The 23,378-nt window shown below is 38.3% G+C and overlaps 1 protein-coding gene across 2 annotated transcripts in view; it reads right to left on the bottom strand.

The window, feature by feature from the left end:
- Positions 1 to 23,378, bottom strand: part of LOC126092166 (beta-galactosidase-1-like protein 2) — a 161,897-nt gene that overhangs the window by 97,324 nt on the left and 41,195 nt on the right. The window contains exons 2-3 of one of the 2 annotated variants that reach the window (XM_049907640.1): positions 18,426 to 18,627; positions 13,533 to 13,718 (exon numbers count right to left, since the gene is read on the bottom strand). In XM_049907640.1, the coding sequence (XP_049763597.1) occupies positions 13,533 to 13,718; positions 18,426 to 18,627 (388 nt within the window). The remainder of the gene's footprint in view (positions 1 to 13,532; positions 13,719 to 18,425; positions 18,628 to 23,378) is intronic. The other variant, XM_049907641.1, reaches the window with a different exon arrangement.

Genomic DNA, 23,378 nt, shown 5'->3' with positions numbered 1-23,378 from the left:
CGAGGGGTAAGACAGATACTGCCTACAGGAAAATTAAAGAGACCTTTGGAGATAAGAGAACCACTTGTATGAACATCAAGAGCTCAGATGGAAACCCAGTTCTAAGCAAAGAAGGGAAAGCAGAAAGGTGGAAGGAGTATATAGAGGGTCTATACAAGGGCGATGCACTTGAGGACAATATTATGGAAATGGAAGAGGATGTAGATGAAGATGAAATGGGAAATACGATACTGCGTGAAGAGTTTGACAGAGCACTGAAAGACCTGAGTCGAAACAAGGCCCCGGAGTAGACAACATTCCATTGGAACTACTGACGGCCTTGGGAGAGCCAGTCATGACAAAACTCTACCATCTGGTGAGCAAGATGTATGAAACAGGCGAAATACCCTCAGACTTCAAGAAGAATATAATAATTCCAATCCCAAAGAAAGCAGGTGTGGACAGATGTGAAAATTACCGAACAATAAGCCACAGCTGCAAAATACTAACACGAATTCTTTGCAGACGAATGGAAAAACTAGTAGAAGCCAACCTCGGGGAAGATCAGTTTGGATTCTGTAGAAATACTGGAACACGTGAGGCAATACTGACCTTACGACTTATCTTATAAGAAATATTAAGGAAAGGCAAACCTACATTCCTAGCATTTGTAGACTTAGAGAAAGCTTTTGACAATGTTGACTGGAATACTCTCTTTCAAATTCTAAAGGTGGCAGGGGTAAAATACAGGGAGCGAAAGGCTATTTACAATTTGTATAGAAACCAGATGGCAGTTATAAGAGTCGAGGGGCATGAAAGAGAAGCAGTGGTTGGGAAGGGAGTAAGACTGGGTTGTAGCCTCTCCCCGATGCTATTCAATCTGTATATTGAGCAAGCAGTAAAGGAAACAAAAGAAAAATTTGGAGTAGGTATTAAAATCCATGGAGAAGAAATAAAAACGTTGAGGTTCGCCGATGACATTGTAATTCTGTCAGAGACAGCAAAGGACTTGGAAGACCAGTTGAACGGAATGGATAGTGTCTTGAAGGGAGGATATAAGATGAACATCAACAAAAGCAAAACGAGGATAATGGAATGTAGTCAAATTAAGTCAGGTGATGTTGAGGGTATTAGATTAGGAAATGAGACACTTAAAGTAGTAAAGGAGTTTTGCTATTTGGGGAGCAAAATAACTGATGATGGTCAAAGTAGAGAGGATATAAAATGTAGACTGGCAATGGCAAGGAAAGTGTTTCTGAAGAAGAGAAATTTGTTAACATTGAGTATAGATTTAAGTGTCAGGAAATCATTTCTGAAAGTATTTGTATGGAGTGTAGCCATGTATGGAAGCGAAACATGGACGGTAAATAGTTTGGACAAGAAGAGAATAGAAGCTTTCGAAATGTGGTGCTACAGAAGAATGCTGAAGATTAGATGGGTAGATCACATAACTAATGAGGAAGTATTGAATAGGATTGGGGAGAAGAGAAGTTTGTGGCACAACTTGACCAGAAGAAGTGATCGGTTGGTAGGACATGTGCTGAGGCATCAAGGGATCACCAATTTAGTATTGGAGGGCAGCATGGAGGGTAAAAATCGTAGGGGGAGACCAAGAGATGAATACACTAAGCAGATTCAGAAAGATGTAGGTTGCAGTAGGTACTGGGAGATGAAGAAGCTTGCATAGGATAGAGTAGCATGGAGAGCTGCATCAAACCAGTCTCAGGACTGAAGACCACAACAACAACAACAATGAGTTTTGTGTAATCCAGAAACTTGTCCAATTCAGAAAATTGTTTCAGTCCCATGCATTTCCATTTTGAGCAAGTTTTACTGTGTTACTTAAGCTATAATAAAAATTTAATTGAAATCTGACAAATGAGACTTAATTTATCGGATCACTCACAAATTTTTCACATCAGTCTCAAAAAGGTGTGCTGTGATCATTTAAAAATTCTTGAACTGTGTGATAGGATTTCTGCATAAGGGTAGTGTGCAAATTTATGTTACCATTAATAATGTACCAGTAGTAGTGTTCAGATTTCTTCCTTTCAATTTTTATTTGTATTTTATGGCTATACATGAGGAATCTGAATATAAAATTTTAATCTGCAGATGGAGTATGTACCATTCTTGATATTTCTGGTACTGCATATATGAACAAAGAAATCATTATTTTTAAGATACACAAGTATGCATCACATGTGGTGACACCCACAAAGAAAGATATCATTTCACAGAAAAACAGCAAATCCAAAGGGACAATTAAATAAAGAATAAGAACTGCTGTTTAGCTACAAAGATAGGGTAGAATTTAATGAAATAATTGCCAGATTGCAATGGCTGTCAATACATGACAGAAACTGCATGGATGCACTTTTGCTGCTATCAGTTTTGTCTTAATACCATGTAAATTATTTGCATGTAGAAGGTGTGGCAAACACTGCATCTAGACATTAGGATGTACTACACAGGACATCTTCTTGCACAGTGAGTAGCAGTAGTAGTGACAAAAATACTAATTTTTATAACCTTAGCAATTTCGAGGCAAACGCCTATGAGACTGCTTCTGACAGTCTGTAACTGGACCTCACAAATTAAATATAGAGACTAAACTAAATACTATACCTAACCACAACTGCTAAGAGACAAACTTAAAACTTCTGGAATGAAGTACCTGCGTGATCACACACAAATCATCCACATAAAAATACATCCAACACCTGGAGCAATAAGATGAAGTTTATGATGCTAATACAGGATGTGAGAATGAAATTCAAATTTCAAAAGGGAGTTAATATACTGTGAGATTGTTGTCTGTATGATCACTTGTTTAAAGAGCTTTATACAAGAGGTTATTAAACAGAAAACACATATTATCCTTATTATATTCTTCAGAACAACAAAAACTTTCTTCTTAAATAATGATTTAACCCTCAATATGGTGGCATAAGATACCAGAGAATGAAAATATTAAATGTAAGTATACTTTCTGACACTTTGAACTCCAGCATCTGATATTGCTCAGAGCTTAAATGTTTAAGATCTGTAACTTGTGACTTACAGGTTAAGTTCTGAGCAACTGGATCAACGCAAACATATAAGACCTTAGAATATTCAGTTTCATTTGTTGGTTTATACTCATGTATAGAAGAAGGAAAGGCTAAAATGTGGTAGAAAAATGTAGAAGGTTTATACAAGGAAAGCAAACTTGAAGACAATACTGTACAAACAGAGGAGGATGGAGATGAAAATGAGATCAGAGGTATGACACTAAAAGTACTGGAGCAGGTGAAATTGCCTCAGAATTACTGAGATACATGGGAGAGACAACGTCGCAAAACTATTCCATCTGGCATGGGTAATATATAAGAGAGGCAAAATATTTTCAGATTTTTGGAAGATTGTAATAATTCCTATTCCAAAGAAAGAGGTGTGAATATTATCGAATCATCAGTTTAATAACTCGTCATTACAAAACACTGCAGCAAATATGTTACAGAAGAAAGGACAACTGGTTGAAGCCTACCTTGTGGAAGATCATTTTGGATTCTGGAGAAATGTAGTTATCCATGAGGCAATTCTGACTATACATCTCATCTTTTTTTTAATGATTTATTTACCATGGCAAGATTAGGGTCATTAGGCTCTCTCTAAATCTACAGGCACTTGTCTACCTTGCAATTCACACTTAAATGCCAGGTGAAGGGTTCCCTGAAAGACCTTCAGATTATCTCCTTAACATTCCATTTTCAAAGAGCACACAGGAAAAATGAACAGTTCAGTCTTTCTTTGTGAGCCCTGATTTTTGTTATTAGAGAGATTATTTCTCACTGTGTAGGTAGTCTCTTTAGTAGATCTGTTGCATTGCCTAAGTATTCTGCAAATATAACAGTCTCTGGTTTGCCTTCTCTGCAACATTATATGTGTAATAATTCCAATTGCCCGCATCTCGTGGTCGTGCGGTAGCGTTCTCGCTTCCCACGCCTGGGTTCCCGGGTTCAATTCCCTGCGGGGATTTTCTCTGCCTCGTGATGGCTGGGTGTTGTGTGATGTTCTTAGGTTAGTTAGGTTTAAGTAGTTCTAAGTTCTAGGGGACTGATGACCTAAGATGTTAAGTCCCATAGTGCTCAGAGCCATTTGAACCATTTTTTTAATTCAAATTTAAGTTGTTCTTAGTTGTAATCCACAGGTACTTAGTTGAACTGACAGTCTTTAGATTTGTGTGACTTATAGCAAGGGGACCCATACAGTAGTTTGTAAGGGCAGGATGGCGGGGGGGGGGGGGGGGGGGGGGGGGGGTTACAAGACCTCGAGGTATGGAGTACATTTAATATTTTGGAAGATGAATGGTTACTTGTAAGTAGCCATAAAAAAGTTCCAGTTCTGACCATGTTGAAATACTGACTTCTACATCATTTTCCTGAAAGCAAAACACCTGATAATACCAAAATTCTTCCTTTCCCCGAGAGCTAAGGAGGTGGTCTGAGGGGGTGGGGGTGGGGGGTGGGGGTGGGGGGTGGCAGCAAGGCTCTCCCTTGCCCCAAAATAGGGGTGCTCTTAATTCATAATGTAATCAAACTTCAATGGACTGCTTTTAGTAGTGATGGCCTCACACTTTTCATTATTTAGAGTCAATTGCCACTTTTTGCACCATACAGATATCTTGTCAAAATGATTTTGCATTTGGTTTGATCTTCTGATGACTTTATTAGATAGTAAATGGCAGTCATCTGCAAACAATATATGAGAATTAAATTATTTACTTATATTATGAACAGCACAGGGCCTACAACACTTTCTTGGGAACACCAGATATCTGTCATTAAGGTTTAGGATGCATGCATCTTCACTCTGGGATACTTCCTATTATAGATGAACCCCACTCTCAGATACTCCCCTCTTGTAGATGGATCCCCCTCTCTAGAAGCTCATATATTTGTGCCTATTGTTCCTTCACTCCCCACCATACAAGTAACAGGGACTGGGTTGTGGGAGAAATGGTCCCCTTGGGGGAAAAATGGACCCCTCACCCCATCCAGAAAATAATAAAAACTGTTGTAGCATCCCTTCAGGAACAAAACCACCCCCACACATTTTATCGCCTAAGAAAAACTTTTTTTAGCTATTATATGTATGCTCTTCAGCTGTATGATGCTATATTTCATTTGCTACAGTTGGGTAATCTTCTGGATTTTAGGTACAGGGCCAGAGACTTTAGCCTGTAAATTGCAAGATGCATGTATGCCATCACTCTGCAGCTGAGACAGCTGACTGGGCTGTGTAGGTAATGTTAGCTCATAAAAAAGTGCAGATGAGTCGATATATTTTGACTTAAATGTCTTTGAAGTTACCAGATAAGTAGATATGCTAGTTCCCTTCTTTTACATTCTTAACTGTGCCCAGGACATATTCACCCTTTTTTGTGAATGATAGGAACAATTTTCATTCTGGTTCCCAACTTTTACTCTATCATAATTTTGACATTAGACCGCCATAGTTTGGCAACCAGTGTATATCTTTGTTGACTAGGGTGATGCCTGATCTGGTACAGATTTTTTTATCGTCTTTCGAACGGTGTTGCTTACATTGTGGCAATGAATAAGTCTTTCACAAAACAACTGGATGATCATTAATTACATGAATTTTCTACCTTTTTATAAAATTTGAAAGGAGTCACATAAGTCTGAAACACAGAAATATCACACATAAAAAAACTCACATAAATTTGCTTTTTGCATGCAAAATCTGAATAAGACTGAATTTCTTTTACTTATGTGATTCACTTTAAGCCATTTCTGAACATTTAATTCACCTAAGTATGGATTTTAGGTGCTACATTTAGCTCAACTTTAAACCACTATATCTCCACAACATATCAAGATTATCTGATAAAAAAATTTGGTTTTGACTTTATCCATATATCTATGTTCATGCAAAGCTTGAACTGCGTTGTGCAAGTTTAAAGTATAGAAGTGGAACACTGCAAAACCTATAGGAAAGTGTGTGTTTTTTACTTAAAATCCGGCACACATAAAACCTACAAATAATATGTTCCACATAAAATCCAAATAAAATCAGTTTTTAAAGTGAGTTTTCAACTTTATTGGAAGAAAAAAATTTTATGTATCTGATTCAGTTTAAACCATTTCTATGCATTCAATGACCACAAGAATGAATTTTATGTGCCATGTTTAGCTCAAATTTAAACTATTATATCTTGACAATGAATAAAGATTGTTGGACAAAAAATGTTTTGTTTTGATTTTATCCATTTATTTTCCTTCGTGCAAAGTTTGAACTGACTTGTACAAGTCACTCTGCTTTAAACATGTTATCTCGACAACAGTTAAGATTATTGGATAAAAAAATTTGTTTTGACTTTATCCATTTATCTACCATTGTGCAAAGCTGATTCACACAAATTTAAAGTACAGAAAAACTTACCCAAAAAAGTGTTATTTACATGTTTTCACACATAACAACTGGACAGTGCACATACAAGTGGTGTCATTAGCTGAGTATCGATTTCAACACAATTAAATTCGTTTGCAAAAGGAATTAATCTGCTCACAGAACAGAGGAGCCAGGTCCAGTTTGTCATTCAAACCTTGCTTAATTTACTGTAACATAGCTACGGTAAGACAGACGTTGGAATTTGTATACAAACAGCCACTGGCCTGGGCTAAACTAAAAACTTTTTAACCCATGTTCCTTGCTTAAATAGGAACAAAGCACTAAGACACAGTGCACATACAAGTGCATTATTCTGTGCATGACCTTTTCAGACATGTTTGTTACAGTGCTTGCACACTGTAAAGATTACATTCATTACCACAAGCATAAGCTACAGCTAGTACATAACATTACAAAACATTAAGTAATTGCTATGGTTCAGAAAGAGAAGAAGAATATGTACAGTTTACATATGTTTGTGAGTACAGCAATAAATGCAAGTTACATTGATGTAGTTTTAATCTATACGGGCTAACGACAATGGACCTGGGAGAAAGGATGGAGGAGACGGAGAAAGATGAATGGGATGAAGAAAGGGGGGAAAATGAGGTGACTGTTTGAAAAATAAGAAGAATGAGAAGTGTAAATTGGAGGAGGTTAGAGCATTTCCTTTACTGTTGGATAGAGAGGAAATGTTATGACAATGACAGAACGACATCCTTCAGCTTTTTCTTAAAAGTAGCAATGGCATATAATAGTGCACAGAATGCAGGGTAGCTTATTCCAGAGGCCAATAGAAGGAACAGAGAAGAAATTTTCAATGTTTTTGTTTTGTGGATGGGCACAACAGCAGTACTATACATTGTAACCACGACAGGAGTGCCGCTAACGAAAACGTGGCAGGACTGAATGGGAGTGTCCCATGAACAAACAAGACGGATGAACAGGAATGGGAGGACAAGCACAATGAGACAACTGAACAAGACACCAAGATCAACAACAAAGTATCAAGCGATGGGATCACAAGAGATAACCTAACAAAATCAAAACAATGTCCACTCGTAAATGGGAAGTAAGCACAGGCAACATAAACACGATGTCTTTAAGCAAGATATCAACTGACTCAATGCAAATACCAGACTGCCTCACTGAGTGAGAGGCAGCTGCCTAAATACATGACAGGGTATGCTGCTATTGGCCGCTGGGACCACGTGCTCCACAGTGGTGCCCTCACGTTAGACTCGGGGCCAGGAGTGTGCGCAGCCACGGTGTACAGTGTGACTGCTGCAGAAACCTCTAGTGGTCATTGAGTTCCTGCCGTCTGCCACGGTTTCGAAACCTGTGATGTTCGGTACCAGATCGCAGCCCCTGAAACTTTTGAACAGGGGTAAAAACGCCCTGGACAGTGCAGCAGTGGGTGGCAGATGGGAGAAGCCCAAGCTTGTCAACTGCCATTGTCAGGGAGAAAGGGATGTCTGAGGTGTACATGACAACCGACCATGAGGCCAGAGTGTCAGAGGGAGCCACCAATCCACCTGGGGGCAGGGAGGGCCAGTGGCAGGCTTGCAGGGAGGCAGCAACCGGGAGGCAGTGGAGGCAACTCGAGGACTATGTCTGTACCCGAAGGAGGGAGTGTAGGTGGAGGTGGCGGCAGAAGTCCCACGGAGGTATGCAGGCAGAGTTGGTTATGATGGCAGTGCTCCAACCCTTTCAACATCTGCACTGACGTCACACGCTGCCCCTGGGCCACGATGACCGTTGCAGGCATCCAACCCGCCTTGCTCCAGTACACGCGGGTCCACACAGCTGCGCTGGGGGCATAACACTGAGAGGGCCAGGAGTGGGGGTGGGAGGGTGAAGGCATCAGTAAATGGAGCAGGGTTTGCAGCTGTTGCCCATGGAGGAGCTCCACTGGACTACGTCCCTCAATTGGTGTGGTGCGATATGTGCTCAAGAACAGGGTGAGGGCAGACGTGGTTTGAGATGTTACAACCGCCTTTGTCAACTGTTGGTTAAATGTGTGGACAAGTCTCTCTGCTGTGCCAGTGGAGGAAGGGTGGAAAGGCAGGCTATGGATATGTTCGATACTGTTGGCCTGACAGAAGTCATGGAAGGAGGATGCTGTGAATTGGGGGCCATTATCAGAGACCAATGTGTGAGGCAGGCCCTCAGTGGTGAGAACCTGGGTCAGGGGCATTAGTGTGGCCTCTGTGGTGGTGGATGCCATGCAGACAACATATGGGTATTTGGAGTAGGCACCAATGATAAGTAACCACATGGACCCTAAAAACGGGCCAGCAAAATCGAAATGGATGTGATCCCAGGGCCGGCGAGGCACAAGCCAGGGTGCAAATGTGTCGTGTATGTAGTTCCGCATAGTCAGCGTGTACACAACTTTCCCTCTAGAGCGCGCCCCGCTAAGCACAACAGTGCAGGCGCAGCACTCGTCCGTCTCTGCACTACGAGATGGCACTGCCATAGAGACGGACCAAATTCTGCTTCCGCCAATCCACGTATTAATATGTAATGCAGCCAATGAGGTTGCTGCTACCATAGAACCTTTTCTCCTCGTGGATCACACTCATGCAGTGATACATGAACACGCGAGGTATTATAACGAGTGTATAGACCTCCGATTAGTCAGTCTGCATCAGTCTGTACCAGTCTGCATTAGTCCGTACCAGTCTGTATGAGTTCTACATTTGTCTGTACCAGTCTATAGTCAAGTTTCAGTCTGTGCCTAATAAGATTACCATATTCCTGTACATAGCCATGAAGTTAAATCATAGACACTTTTGTCAAGTATCAGAGATATATGTGAGGATAAGATTAACATACCAATACCAAAGGAACTTCAGATTGTCAGTTGTAAATAGCATCCAGAACCAAGTTAAGTAATTTTTATACTTGTTTTTATTTTAATAAATATGTGTGAAAATTAATCAAGTTCTGTTTAAAGTTGGTCACCATCAATCTGCTACTCTAAGCGTGCAAGTGGCATTTCTATCGTCTGACCTAACGGCATAAGATAAACACACCACGATATGACCACGAGACATATTGCTGACACTCACCTACTTCGTTAGAGCGACAAGTCAAATAGTCTGATGGTGTGTGTACTGAAGGTCTTACAGTACGCACACCACAGAATGACTGAGGGGGGCATGCCTCACCAGGCACACACACACAGTGCACCCGCGGGCCAGGCAGTCAACATCGCCATCAATGCCGGGCCAATACACGTGCCAGTGAGCCAAAACTTTCATGCAGGACATACCCCATTGCTTGCGGTGTAACAAACTGGGCACGTGATGTTGAAAATCCAGAGGGATGACCACCTGATGGGTATCTGACTCCGTGGCCAACAGAAGGACATCATCGACCACGGAGAGAGAGTCTGTGGACAGATGGCGCCAGAGGCTGAAGTGGGTCCACATCCGAGGAGTAATATAGGAGCGCCAACTGTGGACCACGTAGCAGAGAACCTGCCACAAGATAGGGTCTCGGTGTGTAGCCGTGGCAATGTAAGCAGCCATAAGAGGCAGACCCTCTAGCACATCCAGGCAGGTGGAATCAATGTGAAAGCAGAGGACCTCTTGTTGGTCAAATGCAGGATCGGGGACTGCTGGGAGACGTGACAAAGCGTCCGCATTAGCGTTGCGGGTGGGTGGTTTATACCAGATGGTGTAAGTGTAATTCCGTAAAAATAACGCCCAGCGCTGGAGACTTTGAACTGTCCTCACTGGAAGGTGAGAGTGGTGTCCAAAAAGGGTAACTAAGGGTTTATGGTCCATCAGGAGGGTGAACTTTGCCCCAAAGAGATAGATGTGAAATTTTTGGATGCTGATCACTATTGCCAGGGCCTCCTTTCAAATCTGGTAGTTCTGTTGTGGAGGGGTTATTGTCTTAGATGCATAAGCAGTGGGCTGTTCTGAGCCAATGGTATTCCAATGTGTGAGTACTGCCCCAATGACATATGCCGACGCATCAGCTGCCACAACCAAGGAGCAGTCTGGAGGGAAGGGAGTAAGGCAAGGGGCAGACTTCAGCATTGTCTAAAGACAAGAAGCCTGGTCACAGGCAGTAGTCCAATCAAAAGTCACCCCTTTGTGATGACGCAAGTGATTGAGGGGCTGAGCAGCAGAGGCAGCTTGGGGTAAGTAACTTTGCCTAAAAACACCTGGAGTTCAGATAAGTCCTTGGGACGAGGAAGGGCCTCAATGGCTGTGACATTACAATCCGAAGGGCAAATGGCTATCTTTGATAAGCCAGTGGCCTAAGTATTCCACTTCTGGTTGAAAAAAACAACACTTGTCCAGTCAACAGTGTAAACCTGCACATTTCAGAACGTGATATAAGCCACTGAGGTTGTGCAAACGTTCCTGGTGGGAACACCCAGTACCAAGATGTGATGCAGATAATTCATGCATGCTGGGATAGACTGGTTAAGCTGCTCCAGAAACTGCTGAAAAATTGCTGGCGCTGAAGAGACACCAAACAGAAGGTGCTTGTACTTGTATAATCCGAAAGGTGTGTTGATAACCATGGCTGTGCATCTGGCCGAAACATGATGTCTGCCTGAAAATGTGAGGCACACACGATATCCATTGCAAACAATGATGCAAAAGCCGAGCACAGATCGTCCAAGTCCTGAAAAGGAACAGCTCTTGAAATGACCTTAACTTCATCAGAAATGGAAAAGTCAAACAGTTGAAACACATCCAGACCAAAAATATTCGAAGCTGATGGATGGTTGACAGCAAATAGGGCAAGGAGCTGGAGAATATGTTTGTATGTCACCTGGAGGGCGAACTGCCCATGAAGGGGATTGGAACTGTCGCCATAGGTGACCAAATGCCAAGAAGGAGGTGACAATTCAGGGGAGTCCAGGTGAGTACATGTCACAATATTAATCAGGGAGATGGTGGCCCCAGTGTCAACCTGAAATCTGACATCTTCAGTAAAAAGGCAGAGCGTGAGGAATAACTTCCATGCTGATGGGTCCTCCAGTGGAACGACCACCTGCAGAGCACATACTGTGTCCTGAGGCCCAGTAGGGGCAGGACGGGAGTGAGTTGAGTGACTATGACAAACAGATCAGATCTGGCCCTCCTTCTCACACAGTGTGCACGTTTTCCAGTGGTGGGAGCAATCAGCTCAAGAGCGTGCGGTAAAGCACTGTGTGCAAGATGGAAGTTGGCCGCGTAACTTTCGGCAAGGGGCGATCGGAGTCTCTGATGCCATAGAGACATCAGACACAGAGGAATCCCAATGGCACTGGCCTTTGCTGGCCAGGTCGTGTCTACATCGCGAAGGTGGAACCCGCAGAGACGCATCGATCACCTCCACTTGGGGCCGTGCCATGAGACGCTCGTTAGCTGCCTGGGCAATTTTAAATGAGTGGGAAATTCGGAGAATCTCTTCCAATGAGGGATTATGGAGTTTCAATGCTCTAGTGAGATCCTCAGGATTGGGAGCCAGCTGAACCACCACATCCCAGATGAGGGAGTCTGCATATGAAGCATTACACTGCTGAGTGGTGCATGTAAAATTGCATTGACCCCACCTGCAGCAAAGACTCTGATCCACATTTCTGTGATGTAGCACAGCTCAGGGGTGACCAGAATTTCATACAGCTGCTGGAGGGGAGGAGATTGCAGATTTAAGGTTTTCTGAGATTACAAAGGTATGTTAAATATAGAAGAATGTTCATTGTGATGAGATATAGTTGAGATAATGATGAGTGTGAAACAATTAATCCTCTGTCTTGAAGGATGGAATGCAATTACTATGCTGTATAGATCAGAGTGGAAAGAAAAAGAGGAATGATTAGCAGGGCTGATGCTGCTAGATGAGAGAAATAAAACTAGTAACTACAAGATTAAAATATGAAGCTACAACTCTGTTATAATTTGCTATAATAACATTGTGTGTAATTTTTCCAATTAGGGGCTAACAGAGATAACCAAGAAGGTGATAGAGTGAAGAAAGATGAATCTATATTTATAACATTTATTGGCTCAGAGAAAACTTTTAATAATGTGGACTAGAATAAACCATTTGAAATTCTGAAGTTGGCAGAGATAAAATACATGGAACAAAAACTTAAATCTAGCTGCTACTCATTAACTCCAGTTCTGAGAGTCAAAGGACATGAAAGGGAAGCAGCAGTCAAGAATGGAGTGCGAGAGGGCAGCAGTATCTCCCCAATATTATTCAGTCTGTACAATGAGTAAACAGTACAGAAAAACAAGGGGAGGTCTGGAAAGGGAGTTAAAATCCAGCAAGAAGAAATAAATGTTTTTTAGTTTGCTGATGAAGGTGTAATTCAGGAAGAGACAGCAGATGAATTGAAAGAGTGGTTGGAAAGAATGGACAGTTTCTTGGAAAGCAATTATAAGATGAACATCAACAAAAATAAAATGAGGTAACACTATGTAACAGAATTAAAGCAGTTGATGCTGACAGAATTATACTAGAAAATGAGACATTAACAGTAGCAAAACAACTGGTGTTGACCAAAGCAGAGAAGATATAAAATGCAAATTGGCATTAGCAAGAAAAGCACTTCTGAAGAAGAAAACAATTTTTTAAATTGAATATAAATTGATTTTCCAGGTTAGTTGGCGAGTAGTGATCTGTCTTCATGTACATAAATATGTTGCATCCTGGATTTTTCATAAATAATTAATTTGTTTTATATTCAAGTGATCCATTTGGTCACGTCATTTAAAATGGTTTAGTGGCATATTGAATATCAAGTAATGGTACCTGCAGATGGCAGATGAAATGCATAAAATCCTATTCCTTTAGCAGGTGAACATGCCTATAAATTAAATGTAGGAATATTTATTCCTCTAACAGGTTTGTGTTAACCTATGGGTTATGTTTTCTGCTTTCTGTGCAGGTGCATTCCTGCAAATGTAATGAAATGCATTTGATTTATAGTCTTACTGCCAGTTTGACTTATCATAAATGTCCAACACAAAGTTTTCACAATCTTGATACAGTTAAATCATAAAAGTGCACTATTTTCACTATCTACAGATAATCGTAATGCAGAAACATTTTTGTCCTCTACTTTTTAATATTTGTACCTTGGCAATCCACCAAATTCCCATTCTGCACAAATGTATGGTCCAGGCCGTATCAGCAAAAGAAGATTAGCTTCATAAACCTTTTGAATAAATAAATCCAGATCCAAAAATGGAGAGAATTCTCTGTCTCCATCTCCAAAGTCGTAAACACCTTCTTCAGGCTCATGTAAGTTCCAGGGTACATATCTGAAAAGCATAATGATAATTAGATAATCTAAATCTCACAATGAGAAAATCTGACATATGTTTATAGCAAAAATAAAGTGAATAACAGAAAGGCTAAAATGCAAGCACATACAATTTAAAAGTGGTCCCATAAACTGTATACATGAATATCTGAGATTTTAAAAAAATTGTCCGTTTTAATAAGGAGCTGCAAGATGTGTTATGAGCTTAGCAAGTGGTATATTTTTCACTGTCCAACCAGGATGAGGCTGACTGAAATCCAGACAGTAAATACATGTAGGACCATTATTTTCAGTGCTTTGAGGAAACTATGAGGTCAGGCAACACAATACTGTCAATTGAATTTCAAACTCTGCTGGATACTTTTAGCAACTACTCCACTCTCAGAAATTATATGTGTTTAACAGAATTTTACATGAGTTATTGTACAAGAGATAAATTATTTCCTGAAGAATTGGGAAAACATTCTGTCAGTTTTTGGCTCTTACCCACATAAGCTTACTTGTGAGCTGCAGCTCGTTGATAGTTATTAACATTTCTCAAAGCAATCTACCAACATAAACCTCTTGTCTTTTCTGAATCCTAACAATACAACTAGAACTGTGAGATTCTAGCAGACAACAACAAAAATAATGTGCAGCATGTGGCATGTGAATGATGAAACCTTTTTAAATATTACTATCTTTCATTCAATTTGCTTACATTAAAACTAAAGGTCATTCATGTGTCACAGCCAAATATTCACCTAAAGGAGCTTGCAACTAACGGAATGAATTACTCTCTCTTTATAAAACAAAATCTTTGATTTTTATGTTGTACAATATGTCACATCACAAATGTGCCATACAGTAATGCAGAAAGAATCAGAATGTAAATTAAAAAACAAAAATAACTGCCAAAATCTACTTCTCTATAATATACTAATAATTAAATCTAATGTATCTGCTATAATATATAGATACTTGAAAAGGCTATAAATGAACAGATGATGTGTTACGTGCAGTTTTACCATCTGGCATGCTTAAAAATATCACTTTCCTTTATGCTTGTTGACCAGTAATAATAAGCAGTAAATATTGCAGGAGTTGAAACAGTTTTTCCTATATGTATCTGCTGAACAAAATAACTCCCTATGAAGCATCTATTCTTATGGTCCTCACAGACATTTAAAGGCAAAGAAAAGATGTGGAAATAAGGCATCAAAAGAAATTTTTTTTAGAGATATGCCAACAAGAGTGAAAAAAGATAAAATTTAACTCTGGAAAGTCATATATTAATTCAGCTGGTGTCAAAGTATGGGTAACAGTGTGCTAAAATCATTAGAAGCAAGATGGGTATCATCATGTATGAAATATAGTCATAGTTCATTAATTCAGTAAAATTTGTTCCATCATTTGTCTCCATATTGTGTTATCTACTAATACAAACCATGAATTTTATTTACAATGTTTCATTATTGTATGTCAAATGAACAAGAAATTTGTTTTTCAAATTTCAGAATGCTGGTCCTGGAGCTGCTAAAACAATTTATTTCCTGAAGACCAACGGAACCTCGACCTTAGATTCTGGAATATTGGACGAATAAAGCCAAAGAAATATTTCTTCTTGGTTATTTCCAGAAAAAGTGGTAAAGCAAAAACAAGCAGTGACAAAGATTAAGAATCATGGTGCTCATAGTCCTACACTAAATCTACAGAAAACATGTCTCAGTCTGTATGCAGACTATTTATTTTGAAGTTTCTCCAAATTTTACACAAGCAGTTCAGGGCAATACAAAATGGAATTTAAGATGGAAATTTGTCATGAGAGACATAAGAGGAAAACATGACAATATTCGAAGATAGTTATGAAATGACCCTGACACTTTTACCATGCATACCACACAAAACATGAAACTACTCCAATACAAGCAGAAAGTATTTTGAGAATTCAGATCTCATCGGAAACAACATAGGTAGATCAAAAAGGAAATAGGGCATTTTACCTTTCATGTGTAATTTCTAACAGGAGAAGAAACATTTTACAGACAGAGTGTTTTTTTGTGGGTTTGTATGTCCAACAGATATTTGTTAGCTCTTTCTTCAGTTAAAAAAATAAACAACCTGCCATTGTGAAACATGGGGTTTATAAGTTCATCTGCGAAGAGTGTGAACCCTGCTATGTAGGACAGACTGGGTGGTCACTCTCTACCATGCTCAGAGAAAACCATAGAAGTTGGTGATTAAAGAAGCCAGATTCATCCTTTGCTGAACTTTACTTAAATGAGAATCACAAATATACGATATATGAAGAAGCTATATGAAGAAGTCCTGCACACAGAAGGAAAAGGTGCAAAGAAATATTAGAAATTAAAAAAATTAAAAACGGTGGTTTTTATCACCACATTTATGTTGAATGAGTAGAATCGCTTCAATTATTCATGACTTTTAGATAATGTTACAACTTCAAAATAGGAGGGAAACCCTGGTGCCTTCATTCATAAACAGATAATAACACAAATACCTATTGTGTTTATCTTTGCTTGTTTGCCACTTTCGGGACCAGCTGTGTATTGGAAAATGGGCTTGCAACCACAAACCTAGGTCATACAAAAATATAAAACTTTTGTGAGACATTGCAAAAAATTGCTTTGATTAGTTAATACATTCACCTACATCTACATGGATACTCTGCAAATCAAATTTATGTACCTGCCAGAGAATTCATTGAACCACATTCGCAATAATTCTCTATTATTCCATTCTCAAACAGTGCACACATAAAACAAATACCTTTATCTATCTGTGTGAGCTCTGATTTGCCTTATTTTATTATGATGAACATTTTGTTTTGATCTTCTGATGACTTTACTAGACAATAATGGACAGAATCATCTGCCAACAACCTAAGACAGCAAATGCCAGAAATCAATTCTGTTTTACTCAGTTACTTTCCTTCAGTTACTACAAACTGTGACCTCCTAACAGGAAATCATGAACCCAGTCACATAACTGAGATGATATTCCATAATCACGTAATTTGATTACAAGCTGCTTGTGAGGCACAATGTTAAAAACCTTCTGGAAATCTACAAATACAGAATCAACAGCACTCAACAATTCATGTGAATAAAGAGCTACTTGTGTTTCATAAGAATGATGTTTTGTAAATTTGTGTTGGTGGTATGTCAATAGATCATTCTCTTTGATGTAATTCACAATGTTTGAACTCAATACATGTTTCAAAATCCTGCTACATATCAATGTTAATGATATGGGCCTGTAATTTAGTGGATTGCTCCTATTACCTTTCTTGAATACTGATGCGACCAGTGCAACTTTATAGTCTTTGGATACAGATCTGTCATTGAGTGAGTGTTTGCATATGATTGTCGAGTATGGACCTATTGCATCAGCATACTCTGAAAGGAACCTAATTAGTATATAGTCTGGACTGGAAGACTTGCTTTAATTAAGTTATTTAAGTTGCTTAATTAACCCAAGGACATCTACTTCTAAGTTACTCATGTTGGTAGCTGTTCTTGATTTCAATTCTGGAATATTTACTTAATCTTCTTTAGTGAAGGAATTTTAGAAGGCTATGTTTAGTAACTCTCTTTTAGTAGCAGTGTCATTAACAGTATTTCCATTGCTATCATGCAGAGAAGGCATTGATTGTGTCCTGCCACTAGCATATTTCAATATGGCCAGACTCTCTTTGGATTTTCTGTCAGGTTTCAAGACAAAGTTTCATTGTGGAAAATATTATAATCATCTCACATTGAAGTCTGCACTAAATTTGAGCTTCCATAATAGACCACCAATATTGGGGATTTTTAAGCAACAAACACCAGACAAACAGAAGCTATATATTAAAAATGAGGAAGCAGTCACTTTTCTTAAAATAGAAGCTTTCTTACTAATTTACCTGAGTAGATTTAAGTGATGTTATTAGTGCAGTATACATTAAGTTTCTATGATGTATTTGCCTTATATTAATGTTTATATTGACTCATTCCGTACCACTTCTTGTTTGGACCTTTGTAACACGCTGAATGAGTGAGTGAATGAATGAATTATTTCGTTTGTGCCCATTAATTTCAATTCTGATATCTACTGCTAATTACTGCTGACTTTAACTTTCACAATATGAGTTTTCTGGTAAAAGTGCAGCTACACAGTTTACTACAAATAATTACTAGTTTAGCAATTTTGTCTGCATGGTGTAGCTTCAGCATCAGATTAATGTAGTTATGTCAGCACTCAGCATTACACATTTCTTTGTTGACAATCATTTGAAGTCTAAGAACAATCATATATGTACATAAAAAACAACTGAATTGTCCATTTACTACCATCTTGCTCTAGATTAGATAATAGGCCCTAATCTCCTTTCTTTTTTGGAGGAGTATACCAAGTGCAGAAGCAAGTTGAACATATTTCACGTTCCACCAGACTGAATCTGTCTGCAATTATGTTACATCAACTATACCAAAACTGAATGTTATTTGTGTGTTTGTTCCACTTTTTCTGGTTCAATATTGGTCCACAACAGGTTTAAAAACCTAGTAGGCACCTTATGGAGAAGCCAGTATTACAACTATCTTCCATAATAATTTAAATGGTGGACCCTGATACACAAAATAACACATTCTACTCAAAAGATGAAAACCAGTATTCTCCTGATATATGCAAGTTAGACAGAGAAATCACTTAGAAATAAACTTACGTTTCAACAGCAACCAGTCCCATAGCACTAATTTTGGCTATTCTGTCTTCCCAGTAAGAAGGATGCACTCGGAAATAGTGTAGTGCACCACTGAATATAGTGAGGTTCTTGTTGTTCAGGTGGAAACCATCAGCATCTGCCACAAGCCCAGAATCTATTGATGAGCCTTGGTAGTATTGGAGAACTGGCTGCAGCTCTTCATCTGATGTAAGTGTAAATATTGCTCAGTTAGTATATCAATAAAATATCAAATAAAGGGTACTTGTTACTGCTACAATACTCACATCTGAAAATTTCTGTTATTAATTTTTACATTCTGTTAAAAAATATCATTATGAATTTTCTGAGATAGAATTTGATTATTTCTAACCTGCCAACCATCTCAGTGTTCCACTGAAGCTCATCAAGCCACATAATTATTGGGAGTGCCATAATCACATCACAGATATCAGTTCTTAATGTTTTATCTTTAGGTTTTATTTTCTTACCCCTTCTGCAGGTCTTGTGGGGGATATACTTCCCACTAAATGTGATTTTTTACAGCATTTAAGCAAATATGTGTTACCACTTCTGTACACTCCTGGCATCTAGTGGTAGTCTGCTGCATTAGCTGTAGTTTCTGTTTGTTGTAGAATATAGCCTTCCGGACTGTGGTAAGTATATATCCTACCAAACAATGGTGTTTTAATGGTTATTAGGAAGTATGGTGACCACCAATGTAGTCTCTGGAAGAGACTTGGGAAATATACTTACCACAAAATTAATGTGTCATTTGTGGTCACTGGGAAGCATATTTACCACCAACTTAGAGGTGTCCCAAAGCTTTGGGGATACATTTTACCGCCTCTGTCTATGCCTGACATCTTAGGGTAGTACTCTGCAACAGGTGTGTGAAAACTGCTACAACAATCAGTTTCTATTTGTTGTGGGATTATTACTGTTATCTGAAAACATTTTTCACTTCTGCAATATACATTATTGTGACCTTTTAGCAGCTCATACCTTTATTGCATGATAAAGTTTCAAGGCTTATTTTCACATTGCGGTAAGCAAACTTCAATATCAGTAACAAATATTTTTTTAAATGAAGTGAAAGAAAACATGAAAGAAAAACAGAAAACACTTCTTTTTTATATGTACTGGCAACACATAACAGCATACAAAAGGGAAGTGGGAAATCCATTTACCACCAGTTTTAATACCTTCCAAAGGTACCATGGTGATATATGCACCACCAAAATTTTTGGTCCTAAATCACAAAAACAAAATTATCAAAAATAAATAGAGTCAGTTGATCATATTTGTAATACGACAGCAAAAAATTATCTTCACAGAGATTCTACAAAAAATGCTCCCAGGAAAGAATAAAACTGTCAGTCAAATCAAAGTGTTTCAATGATTCAAATTGGATGACAGTGTGTTTTGTAAGGCTCTTACTATTTTCAGATAATGAAGTGAAAAAGTTAATCCGAAGGGTAAATGGCAATCTTGAAGCAACTAAGACCACTGCTACCTGACATTTCTGTGCAAGAACCAAAGCAACACATGGGAGGCATGATGATAAATAAATAGATGTGTGTAATTTAATTAAATGTATTATGTGAAATATTAGACTTTAGGTCCCAAATGTTACTCAGCCAAATTTCATTGAAATTGATACACTCTTTGTGTAAGTTCAGAGTAATATTTCCTATGTGTGTAAACTAATCTCTATAAGAATCAAATCTTTTTTTTTTTTTTTGTATGATTTGTTTCCTAATGTTGGATTTTTAAATTCAGTATTTCAAAAGTACTGAGCTGAGACTGAATACTGTAATAGTAGGAGCCATAATGATAATAACGTTGGTAAAGTCAATGTCAACACTGGACAAAGGAGTGATATCATGTCATCTTTTCAGATGAGTTGCCTGTTGTGCATTCAGTATCACAAATGACACATCTGTATGTGGAGGATCTGAGAAGAGTGAATGTTGCCAAACTGCAATCATCATCATCATCATATGGACACAGCGCCTATAATGAGAATATGGGATGCACTCAGTAAACAACAGTATCAGCTCTGGTTTGTGAAGCCAGTGATTTGAACAGCATGTTAAGGCCAGTGGTTATGTTGTATTTCATGGCCTCCATAATGTTATCTTTCAATGAGATAACACAAGACCCATGTTGTCCTGACCTACTTCCATACTGGTGGTGTTTGCCTGTTGTCCTGCCATGCATGTTCTGCTGATCTGTTCCTCACTGAAAACATTTGGCCACATGTTGCTGAGAAACTTACATGTCACCACTCACCAACCATTGTAATTGATGTACTCTGGTGCAGCGGTGCATGAATGTGGAATGATGTTGTCATATCTGCCTCCCAAGCTTAGTTTGGCTCAGTATTCACCCAGGTTAGAGCCATTGTTGCTGCTGCCTGAAGTGTAATCTCCGTGTATTAAATTTTGCCCACTATGTATCCTCACATCAGCTACAAAATTTATCAACTATTTTTCTACTGTAGTGTATACACACAATAAGTAAAATTTAGTAATTTTGAATCCTTCCATGCATTGCAAATTTAATGACTAGGAGTACACTTGTTCCTTTCTTGAGGAAGAGACGGACAGGCTGGGGAGAGTTAAGGAGATGAATACATCACTCAGATCCCAGGATGTGAGAGACACACCTGTTATTTTATTTAATGTCAGAGACTTACGCATGGAGTGAATTTTTTTTACTGTTCTCAGTTTTCATTGGTTTTGAACTTTGGCTTTTTCCAACACGTCAATCACAGAAATAAATTTTAACTGATAAGACCAGAAGAAATAGGGGCTACAAGGTGGAGGAGGTTGGTTCGTATTTGAATTAGGGTGTTGGTGTTACATTTTTAGCAGAATAATTTTGTGCTGGAACAAATTTTGAGGGAAATGATAAATTTGATAACAGAAAAAAATGTTGAAAATCTAGATGTGACTAGTATGAATAAGGCAGGTGATGAGGCAGATAATTTATGTAATGAATATGTAGAAGCTGAAGATTCTATCATTCAAGTAAGGAAGGGAGAGGATGATATATAATATTTTCTTGTTTTGAAAAGAAAGGTTTCTATTTATTTAATTACTTATTTATTTATTTTGATCCATCATTGAGAATTTTTATGCAATCAGTGTCATCATAGGGAGTTTACATATGTTATATAATTACATTTTGTTGGCATAGTTACAGTATACACACTAATAATCATACAAGGTGCATAAAATATACACTGGAGAATAATTTCTTAATTTTACAGTATGTAGAAAATAATACATGGACATATAAATAAGCTAATGACATACTAAGGTAAATACAAAATAGTTTTCAGTTAGAAATAATCTAGTATCTCAGGTCATATTTATCACAGTTTTGAAGTTCTGAAATGTTGTAGAAAGTCTTTTCTTTCAATCATTTTTCAGTTTTGTTTTAAAGTTATTACATGAGACATGATGCACATGTAACAGTAAAATATTAAGTAATTTTGTGCCCAGGTTTTCGTAACTAGACTGTGTTTTCTTTAATCTGGTTGTGGACATATGTGTCTGTTTTATTTTCCTAGTATTATGTTGGTATACAGCATCCCTGTACTTGTTTAAGTTTTCTTTAATCTTTAGAAGGCAACACTGTATGAAAATTATGTGACTGATAACACTTTTTAAGTTTTTAACTCTCAACTCCAGAAACAGACCTGATAGCCATTTCTTTGCTAGATGAAAATCTTTTGGCCCCTGCAGAATTACACCATAAAAGGATACCATATTGCAGATGACAGTGGAAGAAGGCATAATAGGAGTTAAGTAACAGAGATGTTGTTAAACATGTGTAGTTTAGTCAATAAAAAGGTAACACATAAGAGTTTTATGCATATGTGGTCTGTGTGCTTCTCTCAAGTTTATTTGGAATCAAGGTATTACCAAGTAGCTTAACAGCTGAGCACTCAGTTTCACTGTTTGACAAATTGAAAAGGATGTTCACTGCCCTTTCGTAGTTGATGCATAGCTCATTAGCTTTGAACTATGAATTAGACAGGTTAAGGTACTCTTTATTTTCCAGTTTCAGTTTGTTTATGTCTTTCCCAGAACTAATGAATGTTGTGTCATCACCATAAAGTACAGATTTACAGGGCATGTTACTGGGAGGATCATTCACAAATATTATAAACTGTAAACTATAATTTTCATAATATTGTTACTTTCCATCCTGAATATTCCATTGTTGACTTGTTAACCTTTTTGTGAACAGGGTTGACAACTGTTCTTTTTAGACACACAGGAAAATGGCCTCTTTCATACATCCATTTTATTAGTGTACGAAAGGGTTTGATATGAGATCCACTATTTTTTCATCACAAAATTTGCTAAGTCATAAATGTTCTCAGATTTTGAATTTCTAAGCTTTGCTATTGATTTAACCATCTCACATACTTGTATTTGTGTCCACTTGAAAATTGTCACAGTGTTTGCACATTTTTGAAGAAACTGATTGCCAGAAATGTGATATAGATAAGGAGCATACATTGCACTGGAAATATTCTGATCAGAAGTTGGAGTGGTACTGGGGTTTGCTGCCTTGACTAAAAATTGATTAAATTCATCTGTGGTGATATTGACAATGCTTGCGCTTCTTTTTATCAAAGGAATGTTTACTTCTTTTGAAAAGAAATTCAATATTGATTTGTCAGTTAAATTACAGGGGAGAGTGACTGTAAGGAATAAATGTAGAATTATGTATGGTATGGTACTGTTGAGAGGCCAGACAAACATGTGGTTCCTGAAGAGTGGCAGCAGCCTTTTCAGTAGTTGCAGGGGCAACAGTCTGGATGATTGACTGATCTGGCCTTGTAACATTAACCAAAATGGCCTTGCTGTTCTGGTACTGCGAACGGCTGAAAGCAAGGGGAAACTACAGCCATAATTTTTCCCGAGGGCATGCAGC

The sequence above is a fragment of the Schistocerca cancellata genome, chromosome 7 (assembly GCF_023864275.1).
Source record: "Schistocerca cancellata isolate TAMUIC-IGC-003103 chromosome 7, iqSchCanc2.1, whole genome shotgun sequence".
Classification (NCBI taxonomy): Eukaryota; Metazoa; Arthropoda; class Insecta; order Orthoptera; family Acrididae; genus Schistocerca; species Schistocerca cancellata.
Note: the sequence above shows the minus strand (reverse complement) of the source record. Positions and strands in the feature narration are given on the sequence as shown.